This window comes from Coregonus lavaretus (assembly GCF_964263955.1).
Source record: "Coregonus lavaretus genome assembly, chromosome: 15".
NCBI lineage: Eukaryota > Metazoa > Chordata > Actinopteri > Salmoniformes > Salmonidae > Coregonus > Coregonus lavaretus.
The window spans coordinates 20249824-20265739 of NC_140002.1; the positions used below are offsets into that span (position 1 = coordinate 20249824).

Sequence of the window (15916 nt, forward strand, 5' to 3'; positions counted from 1 at the left end):
TTTGACTTACAGGCCTTGGCCTTCTGCGCACTTTGCCGGTTGGCCACATCACAGAATCAGGGGTGTTCACCCTCACTGGATTCAACTGTCAACACAACACTCCATTTAAAAGGTGATAACAAAAACAGAAGATTTTTTAAATATATATATATATATTTGATATTTAACACATAAGGGCGGCGCTTTAAAGCTCTTTTGATTCACTCATCATTACGATTCATCTTGCTTTCTGAGGGATACATTTCCATCAATTGATTGGCACAAAACATATCCTGGCACACACACGCATAAAGGGCATGTCCCAAATGGCACCCCAGTGCCCATATATTGCACTTATTTTGACCTGAGTCCAATGGGCACAGGTCAAAAGTAGTACACTACAGGGTGCCATTTGGGACCAAAGAATGTAAGAGCCTACCAGACGTTCTAAACTCCAAATCACCTTGTGCAGTGCGCACGGGTCTATCCAACCGTTTCCAATCGTAGTATTTATTCTCTGCACAGTGTCAGCTAGGGCAGACTATGCACCTGAAACAACCTGACTGAAGAAAGCGATTGTACTGATTGTATCAAAGCTGAACACAGTTTATGTAGTGAATTTATGCTTGGTTACGTCACAATAGGTCACAGTTTTATGGCCGCGCATAATACGTCACAGGAAAGGCTTGTATGGGACTGGACTGGTGGTATCTCCCCCTGGTCGTAATTCATAACTGTCAAATAAAATCTATCTAGCTATCTAACTCAAATGGCTGTTGAGGACTCTTTGATCATCACATTTGAGGCACATGTCAGCAGGTGGCAGTGTCTTCAAATGCAGCACTTGATGATCTGAGCAACAGTTGAGCAACTTTGTGGTTGTGACAAATCCAAATGCGGAAGTCCAGTACATTTGTTTTTGCTTAGCAAGCTTGCCCGCCTATTTCTACAATTCATCTTCTTAAACTCGGATTTTAAACTTAACCACACTGCTAACCTTATGCCCAACCTTAAATTAAGACCAAAAAGCCTATTTTTGTTTTCATTAATTTTTAAGATATAGCCTATTTGTAATTTGTGGCTTTGTTATCTAGTGGGAACCTCTAGCTAGCTAGCTAGCTACCTATAATCTGGCTAAAGTTTTACGCAATATTGGAGGAAAAGATTGATTATTGTACTTGATTATCCAAGTTTGACAAATATGCATTGGGCATCAAAATGATATCCGAATAGTTTTAAAACATATGGTTCAGAGGTTCAAGAGTTTTACTCCTGAGTTCAGGCTCACGAGTGGGATTGTTGCTGTCATTAGAGTATCATTTGTTTTGTTTACTGTCACTACATATTTCGGTTTATCAGAGGATGTCTTCAGTCTTGGAACGACAGTTTTTGGCAATGGGCATGGTAAGTTAGCTAGGAGGGTCTGAGTGAATCAACAGTTATATATGCTCAGTAGCTACTTTGAATGAGAGTGTTGTAACGTTAGCTAGCTTGCTAAAACGTATAGCTAATGTAACAGATGGTGCCAGTAGGCTACAGCAGCAGGCTACAGCACAACACACCAGTGCAGCTTATGTCTGTCAACCCTATCATTTATGTTTTAATCCTTTCCTCTTCCTTTGCAGTGCACAAGCTCATCACATACTCCTTCCACCACAAGACAGTGACCCAGCTACTCCTCAGTATTGGGGTTCTGGTGCCCCTCTGTGGAGGCATTGAGAAGAGTGTGGGGACTGTTCGGTTCCTCCTCATGTTTCTGCTGCTCTCTATCAGCACAGGGGTGTTGTACACCATACTGGGTCTGCTACTGTTTGGTGCATCTGCCCAGAAACAGGTGGAGGGGTTCATTCCAGTGTCCCTCTCCCTTATGGGTATGGCCACAGTGCACTCCCGTATGGTTAAGGGCTTTCTTTTCGGGGTCACTGTACCCATGTTAGCCCTGCCCTGGCTGTTTCTGTTCATCATAACACTTTTGGTCCCACACACTGTCTTCCTTTGCAATGCCATCGCCATCATCGCAGGGGGGATCTGTATCCTTACTCATTTACATTTACATTTTAGTCATTTAGCAGACGCTCTTATCCAGAGCGACTTACAGTTAGTGAGTTATTTTTAAATGTTTCATACTGGCCCCCCGTGGGAATCGAACCCACAACCCTGGCGTTGCAAACGCCATGCTCTACCAACTGAGCTACATCCCTGCCGGCCATTCCCTCCCCTACCCTGGACGACGCTGGGCCAATTGTGCGCCGCCCCATGGGTCTCCCGGTCGCGGCCGGCTATAACCTCATTGTGGTTCAAAATAACTGATACACTCCTCTGCAGTATGTCACAGCTTTATAAGTGTGCTTAGTAGTGTAGTTAAGTGGTAATAGGTTATAGGTGTTGTATATGAATCCTGCTGCTGAACATTATGGCATGTTTGTTTAGAAAAAATCTTGCATCACTGCGTCACACATTCTCCTTAACTTGCACTGGTGAAACAGACGGTAAGGGCTGGCTCTCACTTCTGGACATGTCCGATGCCAGGGCATCAGTGCTGGACAAGAAGATGCCTTTCAGGCTGCTGAGGAACATTGGTGTCCTGTATGTCCCTGCATCAACAGAGGAGAGAAGGAAGACGGTCCACCCACCGTAAGTACTGAGAAAGCACCAGACATATCATTTATCAGACAAGACAAGAGGTCATTAAATAACAATTGCTGTGTGCAAGCCAGAGCACATAATGTACTACAGTATAATGAGGTGCAGTTATAATTGATGATCCGCAGCTGTAATTGAATACTGTACAATAGGCACCTAGTGGTCCCCCATGATTAGATAGAGAATTACTGGTATAGATAGGCTCTCTGAAATCTGTCCACGTTCTCATTGATTGCAGAATCATTCCAACCCCAGGCTCCTACCCAGTCCAAGCCTACGCTCCAGTGTCCTTTACCTCCAACCTACAGGCTACCGAGACCACACCAAAGACATTTGAAGGCTGGGCCAACTCCTACTATACACAGGGGAGCCCTGTTCAGCTCTCAGGTTATAATGGACACAACCATGGATATGGCCTCAAGCATAGCTTTGGGCCAAGTCACGGACATAGTCACGAACATGGACACAGCTGCAGCCACAGCCAAGGTCATGGACATAGTCACGAACACAGCTTCGGCCATGGACTCAGTCATGGGCATGCATCTGCCTCTCAAACCAGCAGTCACTGGGCTCCAGTGGCTCAACATCCACATTCTCAACATTCCCACCTCAGTCCACTGTCTGTGTCTGTCAGTGCCCCCCAGAGTTTCACAGCAAAAATGCTGGAGTCACTGCCAGAATCTGTGATGGTTCACCCAGGAGCACCTGTGTCTTCACTGACAGATTGATGACTTCAATCCGTAACGGCAAAACTCGCTATAGCTCGATTGAAATTTAAAGGCAATGTTCGCGAAGACCGGAAATTACATTTACATTTCAAGCGTGCTATTTTCAGCAATCACAATCCTTGTAAAAACGTCAAATCTTGGTATAACTAATAACATAAAAAAAATAAAAAATGTCAGTGTGGTTATAAGCCGCTATAGCTCTGAACTACGGCAATACGGATTTAATCGAGCCCATAGTTGTCATTCAATGTGTTTTCTGTCTCATGTTATACATTGAGATGTAATATGCTTGGACAAGTGGTTTGAGGCAGTACTTGAAGGTCCACTTTTTCTTCACTGATGTTTTTGGTTTGAATATACAAGCAGGCTCTGAATGTTCAAGGTCAAATCAATGCAAGAAGGGTTTGATTGTCAGTTGATTGTAAGACCACTCCTTTTGGCTTGTGTGTTTTGTACTTTGTGTTTTTTTACACAGACGGTAGACAAATCTCTTGGTACTCTTGATTTATATAACCTAGATTAAAACAACGTTTTTCAAAACCCTTAGTAAACCAGAACAGTTTTTAGTTCAAACTAAACATTTTTATCACACTAATGTATTATCAGTTTTTCCCCCTTAACTACACTTAACAAAAATATAAATGCAACATGTAAAGTGTTGGTCCCATCACAATATATTTTACATTAGTTATCTTGTTGTTTTTAATCCCACCCTTCAGCTCCACTCAACCCCTCCCATCTATCTCTTAACACCATCCATTTTTTATTTACATTTGCCATATATTTTTCAACTGTGCTGTGATGTTTCACAAAAGTTCTGAACCTTTCTATTCTCATAGTTTCTACAGATTGTAAATTAAAGATAAACATTTTTGTTAAAAGTATTATTATATTATTGATCGATTGACTATGACTTTTCAAATCACCCAGTAGTGCTATCTGCAGAGTTAGCTCCAGGTAAATGTTGCACTTCTTCTTCCTGGACCTTTGACCAAAAACAAGCTACACATGGACAGTACCAAAACAAATGATCTAATGAATCGGTCTCTTCGCAGAAAAATCTGCAGAGCTGGGATGGTTGTATCCCCCATATATATAACATTCTATTGGTTGCAAGAATTTTGTATAATAATTTTAATTGAAAAATTTTAGGTTTTGAATCCGGCGTTGTTTTGCGTATCAGTTCATAAACCATGTGCCATGGTATCGGTACATCGAAAATCTCTTTCCAACTATTTTGCAATCTATATGGCACAGCTGTCAAATTTTTTGTCCTTAAATAAAACTGATATACTTTTTTATTTATCACAATTTTCATTAACCAATTTTGGTCTTTAATGAAGACAAGTTCCTTATTTTTTCCCCCTTCCACTTGCCTCTTCCATTTTTGCGTTAATGCTGCAATTAGTTGGTTGTAATTTTGGGTAGAGCAGACATTTCCATATATTTTTGTTAGCTGCATGTGTGACATAACTCCACTATTCCTATTTATGATATCATTTACAAAGATTATACCTTTTTTAAACATTTTTTTGAAAAAATTATAATATAAAAATTATATTTGAGTTTAACCACATTATTTGTTGTATTATTTGTTCTGTCTTTTCTGGTGGATTAAACTGAAATCGCAACCAACTTTCTATGGCTTATTTTTAAAATAGTGATATTTTGGAGATGATTTCATTTTCAGTGAGAGGTTGTAATCTGAATAAAGGGGAAAAGGCCATTCTTGAACATGGGGTGAGATATTCTTATTAATCTGCTAGAAAACCAGTTTGGATTTAAGTATAACTTTTGCATGACTGAAGCCTTTAGTGAGAGGTCTAATGCTTTAATATTTAATAATTTCTGCCCTCTGAATTCATGTTCATTATATAAATAGGCCCGTTTAATTTTGTCTGGCTTGCCGTTCCAAATAAAATTGAATCTTTTTTTTGCTCATTTAATTTTTAAAAACAGGTCCCTAGATGTAGGCAAGACCATAAGCAAATAGGTAAACTGGGATATGACTAAAGAGTTAATCAGGGTGATTTTACCACAAATAGACAGGTATTTTCCTTTCCATGGTAGAACATTTTTATATATTTTTGCTAACTTTCTATTAAAATGTATTGTAGTGAGATAATTTCTTTATTTCGGGATATGTATACCGAGTATGTCCACATCACCGTCAGACCATTTTATTGGTAAACTACACGGTAATGTAAAAGGTTAGAAAAAGTACCTAGATCCTCTATGAGGCTGTGGAGGGATCCAAATTGTGGATTTAAAAGAAAGCATGAATCATCAGCGTACAATGACATCTTTGTTTTTAAGCCCTTGATTTCTAACCCCTTGATATTATTGTTGGATCTGATTTTAATAGCTAACATTTCGATGGCCATAATAAATAGATATGCAGATAGTGGACAACCTTGTTTTACTCCTCTTGACAGTTTAAAACTTTCTGAGAAGTAGTCATTATTTACTATTTTACACCTAGGGTTACTATACATACTGTAACTTTAACCCATTTTATAAGAGATTCTCCAAAATTGAAATTTATTCCAGGCATTTATATATAAATTCCAGTCGTACTTTATCAAAAGCCTTTTCAAAGTCAGCTATGAATACCAGGCCTGGTTTCCCAGATTTTTCATAGTGTTCTATTGTTTCCAATACTTGTCTTATATTATCTCCAATGTATCATCCATGTAAACAACCTGTCTGATTAGGATAAATAATACCCGACAATACCTTTTTAATTCTATACGCTATACATTTTGCTAGAACTTTTGCATCACAACACTGAAGTTTAAGGGGCCTCCAATTTTTTTAATGGACCGGATCTTTATATTTACCACTTGGATGCTGTTTCAGTAATAATGAAATCAGACCTTCTTGTTGAGTATCTGATAATCTACCATTTTTGTAGGTGTGGTTAAAACATGCTAATAAGGGTCCTCTGAGTATATCAAATGAGGTTTGGTATACCTCGACTGGTATGCCATCCAACCCTGGAGTTTTCCCAGACTTAAAGGCTTTAATTGCATCAAGAAGTTCCTCCTCTGTAATTTGGCCTTCAGAAGAGTCTTTCTGTACAACTGTTTATTTTACATCATTAATAGAAAAAAATATATACAATTATCTTCGGTTAGTGGAGATGGAGGAGACTGAAACGAAAACATATGCTTAAAGTTATAGGCTATTTATTAAATCCGTTTGCCAGCTCCAGGTAGGCTACACAAGTGGCACAAATTGACTTGCAATGACTCCAGTGATATCTTAATTTCAACATATTTATTGTATCAAATGGTAGGCTACAGTATCCTACAATGGCATACAAATTAATAGCATACTTGATGGCCGGTGACTCAGCTGCCTGCTGTGGCTCTAAAACACACACACAAAAACACGGCCCTCCCCCTTCCTACTGCTCATTCAGTAACAACCTGCCTGCTCACTGCCTGGTAGTCAGCAGCAGGTCACAGTGAAAAATATGTTTTGTTTGAAGAAATGCCATGTTTACCCCCCGCGACATCGTTTTCAAAGTAGCCCAAATGTTAGCAAAACTGCGGACATGGCAACCCTGCACTGAAGCATCTGCTCGTTGCATGGTAACAATAGTCTCTCTGCCTGGTTGGGTTTCTGGTGAGCAAACCAACTATTTTGTGCACTACTGCCACCTACAGTGGGATCCAGTGCAGGACAGCAGAATATAAAACACCCACTGGTACATAACATGTCATGTAATGTCACTACAATAATTGTTCCCTTGCTGTAATTAATGAAGAACAAAAAAACAGTCTGACACAAATAATTGCAATTTCAAAAGCTTTATTGAAAATGCATATTTCAAACATTTTTTGTAGTTTTTTTATTTTAAAGAATAGTGCATGTCTCAAAATATTAGAACGAGACCAATATGTGTATTTTTCTAAACATAGTTCCTGTGTCTGAAATTAAGTTTCTGTGTGTATTGGAGGAGTAAGCAATACTCAAAATATCTGTGTGTGTGTGTGTTGTAGTAGTAGATGGCCATTATTTATTCAAACATCTAAGTTTGGGCAGCAGCCACTGGAGAAACCTGTCAATCAAACAGGAGAATAAATAGTAGTTTTCACTTACACATCAGATAGCTGCTCTTTCTCTGCTACCTCATTCTATTTCTATAATTCTCTACCTCATTCTATTTCTATAAATCTCAAAAATGCCCTTGTTATGTTCTACTTCTCCTTCTTCTATTTCCTCACCTCTTCCTCAGACTCTTCTTTTCCTCTTTCTTGTCCTCCTTACTTTCTCCAACATTTTCCACCTGCTTCATGTTACTAGCCTGCTCTTGCTTCACTCTCTTTTTTGCCTTGCCCTTTTTCCTTTTGACCTTCCCTTCCTGAATAATGTGGACAAGGAGATAAAGTAATATAAGCTTATGGCTATTTTCTACTCTTGAGCTACAATATCTAGAGTTATGATATACTGTAGGACATATGGCCAATATCCCCTTCCTGTTTCCTCTCACCTGTGGGTACACTCCTGCCATTTTCTGCGCCGTTTCCTGGAGCAGCTTCCTGCTGTTCTCACTCAGGTTGGTGATGGGGGCCAGGCGAGGGCTTCCTTTATTGGTGATGGGGGCCAGGCAAGGGCTTTCTGTATTTCCTCTCACCTGTGGGTACACTCCTGCCATTTTCTGCGCCGTTTCCTGGAGCAGCTTCCTGCTGTTCTCACTCAGGTTGGTGATGGGGGCCAGGCGAGGGCTTCCTGTATTGGTGATGGGGGCCAGGCAAGGGCTTTCTGTATTTCCTCTCACCTGTGGGGCCACTCCTGACATTTTCTGGAGCAGCTTCCTACCGTTCTCGCTCAGGTTGGTGATTGGGGCCAGGCGAGGGCTGTGGTGGTATGGTAAGTACTCCACAGCAGGCGGAGCAACAATGACAGGGATGTTGGGTTTGGCCACAATAATCTGTACAGACATAGGGTCAAACAATTGAGATGTGACACACACTAGTGATGCGCGGGTTGACTCATAACCAGAAGTCCCGCGGTTATATCCACAGGGCGGCGGATTTAGGGTCATGAAATATTGTTGAATAAACAGAAAACAATACATTAAAAAATCCATAAATGTATAATTATTGTGCAAGTTATATCTATAGGCTATTTGGCATTAGTGCGTAAGCCTAAACTTTAGGGCATAACTTGACGCGCGCCAGATAGACTACACACCAATCACCAAACGCTTTAATTCAATAAGAGAAAAGCTACGAAATGGAAAGTTGAAAATAAAGAAGGGACGGCCAGAAAAGTAATGTTTGGAAAATATTTGGTGAAGTGTTAAAAGAGGATGATGGCAGTGCCTATGTTATGTGTGATGATTGTGAGGCACTATAGAAATTCGACAGTCACAAGAGGGGGATTCAAATAGGCCTATGGCACGTCAAGGGAACAAACAGCCTACTGTTCAGATGGATTAAATGGAAACTGAAATCTGGACACTGACTGTAGATCTTTAACCTCTCACAGTCTTAATATTAACTCCTGCAGAATTAAGCATTTCTTGCAGTAAAATGATAGGCTACACCAAATGTAGGCTTTATTTTGACTCGGGAACAGCAGTGGAGAAATATGATTTCTTTCAGCATCTTGAGGGAATGCGAATGCGCAGCTAGGGACTGCTTTATCAGCATCATAAAAGCTGATAATATTTCAACCACATAAAATGTGCATCCAAGCCAAACTGAAATCTTATCAGAAACATGTCTGGTCGTTTTCAACCCGTCAAACTGATGTCATTTGGAAATTTTGCACAGAAAATGTTTCCCTTTTTTTCTTGAGTTATTGCATTTTCTTCTTGATCCCTAAACGTTTTTGGTTTATTTAGTCTTCTCTCTAATTATAGACAAGTTGACTAACAAATAGCCTACCAAAATGTTGGAAATTATAAGCAGAAACATATCCAAATTAGGCACAAAAAAATCCTGCACCCCCTGCTAAGAAATCGTTCTGACGGTGTTCTATATTTGCGGGTTAGGGTCAGGTGCGGGCCTCAGATTTTCACTTTATCACATATAGTCGGGCGGTTGCGGCTGGGTTATTAGCAATTGCGGGTGGGTTCGGTTGAACAAACAGCTGACCCGCGCACCACTAACACACACACACACACACACGTAAGAGCCTACCAGTCGAGGGTCCTTCAGTGAAGCCCCTTTTCTCAGTGGTTCCTTTGAAGGCCCTGGACTGTCCTCAGCAGAGGCATCATTGCCATTATCACGCTGTGTGTCATAGAGCTAGTTGGTCATAGTCCATTCTTCACATTCAGTCAAAGAGTTACTCAAATACATGCTGCAGAACATACCAGAAAGTCTGACTCATCGAAGGATTGGAGAGAAAGATCGTCGTCCTCTACCATATCCCTCACTTTAAGCCTTGTCAGCTTTCCATCCTCCTCATCCTTCACTTTCAGCGGTGGTGTCCTCCTTTCATGATCCTCATCATCAGACTGTGTATCAGAGTAAACTAGTCAGAGACTAATCTCTTTACAGTGATGTCACTCAACAAAGACATGGTGTACAACTGTCTTACCTCAGATTCACAGTCAGTGAAGGAGTAGATAGAGATGTCAGAGTTGGAGGATGAGATCACCCCATCATAATTTCTATCCATCAGCCGAGTCACCCTTCCAGACTGAGGAGACAGACAAAGGCATGTACTTAGGGCAGCCATAGAATACACTGGCATTGACTGTCAAGAAAATGTTGAATATTTAGGCAATCCAACATAGTTGTACAAGTAGTGAGTAATTTATGGGTAATTGAAAATGCAAGTGTATTGAAATGCAATAAATGCAACTCCCATAACATTAGGGATAGGGCTAAAGACTTTCCATACTGTAGGATTCTTTAGCATTTCTAATGAATGATTGTCAATTCAACCAAGCCAACCAAAATGGCCATATGAATCAACAGATTGATCTATCTGTTCTGTCTCTATGGGAACAGCAGAGATGTCTGACCTGGCTAAGAGGCTCTGGATTGATGTCCCATCCATCCCCAGATGTCTGTTCCTGCCCACAGCTCACAATGATTGGCTGTGAACAGTAAAGAAAAAATGTAACACTCTTTTGCTCATTTTGGCCTTGGAAATAACTTGGAAATAAATGATGTAGCTATCAATAAATAATTTAAGTAGCTACTGTTATGTGGTTGATTTGAATGTGACATACAGGCCTTTTGTGGATCTGAGGGGTCTGCACTGATGTAGACTGTCAAGACAATATTCCATTTCAAATGTGGTTAGATAAGGAGGGATATCTGCACTTGCTTTTACTGTGATAACTGCAGTTTGTACATGCAGCATAACTAATGTTTATGTGTTATTGTTTTCAGGTCAGATTTGACTTACAGGCCTTGGCCTTCTGCGCACTTTGCCGGTTGGCCACATCACAGAATCAGGGGTGTTCACCCTCACTGGATTCAACTGTCAACACAACACTCCATTTAAAAGGTGATAACAAAAACAGAAGATTTTTTAAATATATATATATATTTGATATTTACCACATAAGGGCGGCGCCTTAAAGCTCTTTTGATTCTCTCATCATTATGATTCATCTTGCTTTCTGAGGGATACATTTCCATCAATTGATTGGCACAAAACATATCCTGGCACATACACGCATAAAGGGCATGTCCCAAATGGCACCCCAGTGCCCATATATTGCACTTATTTTGACCTGAGCCCAATGGGCACAGGTCAAAAGTAGTACACTACAGGGTGCCATTTGGGACCAAAGAATGTAAGAGCCTACCAGACGTTCTAAACTCCAAGGACGGGTCTATCCAACCGTTTCCAATCGTAGTATTTATTCTCTGCACAGTGTCAGCTAGGGCAGACTATGCACCTGAAACAACCTTACTGAAGAAAGCGATTGTACTGATGATATCAAAGCTGAACACAGTTTATGTAGTGAATTTATGCTTGGTTACGTCACAATAGGTCACAGTTTTATGGGCGCGCATAATACGTCACAGGAAAGGCTTGTATGGGACTGGACTGGTGGTATCTCCCCCTGGTCGTAATTTATAACTGTCAAATAAAATCTATCTAGCTATCTAACTGAAATGGCTGTAGAGGACTCTTTGATCATCACATTTGAGGCACATGTCAGCAGGTGGCAGTGTCTTCAAATGCAGCACTTGATGATCTGAGCAACAGTTGAGCAACTTTGTGGTTGTGACGAATCCAAATGCGGAAGTCCAGTACATTTGTTTTTGCTTAGCAAGCTTGCCCGCCTATTTCTACAATTCATCTTCTTAAACTCTGATTTTAAACTTAACCACACTGCTAACCTTATGCCCAACCTTAAATTAAGACCAAAAAGCCTATTTTTGTTTTCATTAATTTTTACGATATAGCCTATTTGTACTTTGTGGCTGTGTTATCTAGTGGGAACCTCTAGCTAGCTAGCTACCTACAATCTGGCTAAAGTGTTGCGCAATATTGGAGGAAAAGTTGATTGATTATTGTGCTTGATTATCCAAGTACTAGTTTGACAAATATGCATTGGTCATCAAAATGATATCCCGAATAATTTTAAAACATATGGTTCAGAGGTTCAAGAGTTTTACTCCTGAGTTCAGGCTCACGAGTGGGATTGTTGCTGTCATTATAGTATCATTTGTTTTGTTTACTGTCACTACATATTTCGGTTTATCAGAGGATGTCTTCAGTCTTGGAACGACAGTTTTTGGCAATGGGCATGGTAAGTTAGCTAGGAGGGTCTGAGTGAATCAACAGTTATATATGCTCAGTAGCTACTTTGTATGAGAGTGTTGTAACGTTAGCTAGCTTGCTAGAATGGTGGTCCTCTGTAGCTCAGCTGGTAGAGCACGGCTCTTGTAACGCCAAGATAGTGGGTTCGATCGCGGGGACCACCCATACACAAAAATGTATGCACGCATGACTGTAAGTCGCTTTGGATAAAAGCGTCTGCTAAATGGCATATTATTATAATAATAATAATAATAATAATAATAATATGCCATTTAGCAGACGCTTTTATCCAAAGCGACTTACAGTCATGCGTGCATACATTTTTTTGTGTATGGGTGGTCCCGGGGATCGAACCAACTACCTTGGCGTTTCAAGCGCAGTGCTCTACCAGCTGAGCTACAGAGGACCACATTATTATTATTATTAAAACTTATAGCTAATGTAACAGATGGTGCCAGTAGGCTACAGCAGTAGGCTACAGCACAACACACCAGTGTAGCTTATGTCTGTCAACCCTATCATTTATGTTTTAATCCTTTCCTCTTCCTTTGCAGTGCACAAGCTCATCACATACTCCTTCCACCACAAGACAGTGACCCAGCTACTCCTCAGTATTGGGGTTCTGGTGCCCCTCTGTGGAGGCATTGAGAAGAGTGTGGGCACTGTTCGGTTCCTCCTCATGTTTCTGCTGCTCTCTATCAGCACAGGGGTGTTGTACACCATACTGGGTCTGCTACTGTTTGGTGCATCTGCCCAGAACCAGGTGGAGGGGTTCATTCCAGTGTCCCTCTCCCTTATGGGTATGGCCACAGTGCACTCCCGTATGGTTAAGGGCTTTCTTTTCGGGGTCACTGTACCCATGTTAGCCCTGCCCTGGCTGTTTCTGTTCATCATAACACTTTTGGTCCCACACACTGTCTTCCTTTGCAATGCCATCGCCATCATCGCAGGGGGGATCTGTATCCTTACTCCAACCTCATTGTGGTTCAAAATAACTGATACACTCCTCTGCAGTATGTCACAGCTTTATAAGTGTGCTTAGTAGTGTAGTTAAGTGGTAATAGGTTATAGGTGTTGTATATGAATCCTGCTGCTGAACATTATGGCATGTTTGTTTAGAAAAAATATTGCATCACTGCGTCACACATTCTCCTTAACTTGCACTGGTGAAACAGACGGAAAGGGCTGGCTCTCACTTCTGGACATGTCCGATGCCAGGGCATCAGTGCTGGACAAGAAGATGCCTTTCAGGCTGCTGAGGAACATTGGTGTCCTGTATGTCCCTGCATCAACAGAGGAGAGAAGGAAGACGGTCCACCCACCGTGAGTACTAAGAAAGCACCAGACATATCATTTATCAGACAAGACAAGAGGTCATTAAATAACAATTGCTGTGTGCAAGCCAGAGCACATAATGTACTACAGTATAATGAGGTGCAGTTATAATTGATGATCCTCAGCTGTAATTGAATACTGTACAATAGGCACCTAGTGGTCCCCCATGATTAGATAGAGAATTACTGGTATAGATAGGCTCTCTGAATTCTGTCCACGTTCTCATTGATTGCAGAATCATTCCAACCCCAGGCTCCTACCCAGTCCAAGCCTACGCTCCAGTGTCCTTTACCTCCAACCTACAGGCTACCGAGACCACACCAAAGACATTTGAAGGCTGGGCCCACTCCTACTATACACAGGGGAGCCCTGTTCAGCTCTCAGGTTATTACGGACACAACCATGGATATGGCCTCAAGCATAGCTTTGGGCCAAGTCACGGACATAGTCACGAACATGGACACAGCTGCAGCCACAGCCAAGGTTATGGACATAGTCACGAACACAGCTTCGGCCATGGACTCAGTCATGGGCATGCATCTGCCTCTCAAACCAGCAGTCACTGGGCTCCAGTGGCTCAACATCCACATTCTCAACATTCCCACCTCAGTCCACTGTCTGTGTCTGTCAGTGCCCCCCAGAGTTTCACAGCAAAGATGCCGGAGTCACTGCCAGAATCTGTGATGGTTCACCCAGGAGCACCTGTGTCTTCACTGACAGATTGATGACTTCAATCCGTAACGGCAAAACTCGCTATAGCTCGATTGAAATGTAAAGGCAATGTTCGCGAAGACCGGAAATTACATTTACATTTCAAGCGTGCTATTTTCAGCAATCACAATCCTTGTAAAAACGTCAACTCTTGGTATAACTAATAACATTAAAAAAATACAAATGTCAGTGTGGTTATAAGCCGCTATAGCTCTGAACTACGGCGATACGGATTTAATCGAGCCCATAGTTGTCATTCAATGTGTTTTCTGTCTCATGTTATACATTGAGATGTAATATGCTTGGACAAGTGTTTTGAGGCAGTACTTGAAGGTCCACTTTTTCTTCACTGATGTTTTTGGTTTTAATATACAAGCAGGCTCTGAATGTTCAAGGTCAAATCAATGCAATAAAGGGTTTGCTTGTCAGTTGATTGTAAGACCACTCCTTTTGGCTTGTGTGTTTTGTACTTTGTGTTTTTTTACACATACGGTAGACAAATCTCTTGGTACTCTTGATTTATACAACCTAGATTAAAACAACGTTTTTCAAAACCCTTAGTAAACCAGAACAGTTTTTAGTTCAAACTAAACATTTTTATCACACTAATGTATTATCAGTTTTTCCCCCTTAACTACACTTAACAAAATATAAATGCAACATGTAAAGTGTTGGTCCCATGTTTCATGAGCTGAAATAAAAGATCCCAGAAATTTTCCAAACGTACAAAAAGCTTCTTTCTCTAATTTTGTATACAAATTTGTTTAAATCTCTGTTAGTGAGCATTTGTCCTTTGCCAAGATAATCCATCCACCTGACAGGTGTAGCATATCAAGAAGCTGATTAAACAGCTTGATCATTACACAGGTGCTTCTTGTGCTGGGGACAATAAAAGAGCCACTCTAAAATGTGCAGTTTTGTCACACAACACAATGCTACATATGTCTCAAGTTTTGAGGAAGCGTGCAATTGGCATGCTGACTGCAGAAATGTCCACCAGAGATGTTGCGAGAGAATTTAAAATTCATTTCTGTACCATAAGCAGACTCCAACGTCGTTTTAGAGAATTTGGCAGTACGTCCAACCGGCCTCACAACCGCAGACCACGTGTAACCACGCCACCCCAGGACCAGCAGAGTGCCCAATGGTGGCGGTGGGGTTATGATATGGGCAAGCAATGAACAGCAACTTCGCACAGCTGTTGAAGAGTGACACAACATTCCACAGGCCACAATCAACAGCCTGATACACTCAATGCGAAGGATATGTGTCGTGCTGCTTGAGGGAAATGGTGGTCACACCAGATACTGTTTGGTTTTCTGATCCACGCACCTACCTTTCTTTTAAGGTATCTGTGTTCTTAGAATAAAATACAAAATAGCATCCACTCACCACTAAATTAGATCCATTACATTCAGTTTGTTTTGCAATGCATCGTTCAAAAATTTTGGAAATTCAGAAGCAGGGGACAAGTGGGTGAGGTGATCAAGAGTGTGGGCTACAAGGGCAGATTATGATGTAATCTTTGGAAAATTAACTAGTCGTGCACAGTAAAGAGAAGCCATAAATGACAACCAAGACTAAATAAAGCAAATCAATGATCTCCATTTATTATTTCTTTACAAATGCATGCTTTAAAGTTACTGTTTATATACAAATAGCTATTTTGCATATAAAACTGGATCAAGTGGTAAGAGTCATGTAACACAGGTCAATTTTAAAAAGGCACATTTCTTATTTAAATGACAACATGTACCATACCATATTTGATT

At 40.8% G+C, this 15916-nt stretch overlaps 2 protein-coding genes across 2 annotated transcripts; both read left to right on the plus strand.

Moving 5' to 3' along the window:
• Window positions 1-862: 862 nt before the first annotated feature.
• Window positions 863-4227, plus strand: LOC311142558 (rhomboid domain-containing protein 2-like). Its single transcript, XM_084178236.1, has 4 exons — window positions 863-1383; window positions 1605-2009; window positions 2466-2613; window positions 2861-4227. The coding sequence occupies exons 1-4, from the start codon at window positions 1224-1226 to the stop codon at window positions 3348-3350; spliced, it is 1203 nt and encodes a 400-aa protein (XP_084034362.1). The 5' UTR covers window positions 863-1223; the 3' UTR covers window positions 3351-4227.
• Window positions 4228-11554: 7327 nt separating this feature from the next.
• LOC311142167 (rhomboid domain-containing protein 2-like) lies at window positions 11555-14572 on the plus strand. Its single transcript, XM_084177759.1, has 4 exons — window positions 11555-12087; window positions 12653-13057; window positions 13274-13421; window positions 13669-14572. Exons 1-4 carry the CDS (start codon window positions 11901-11903, stop codon window positions 14156-14158), a joined length of 1230 nt encoding a protein of 409 aa, XP_084033885.1. The 5' UTR covers window positions 11555-11900; the 3' UTR covers window positions 14159-14572.
• The last annotated feature ends 1344 nt before the right edge of the window (window positions 14573-15916 follow it).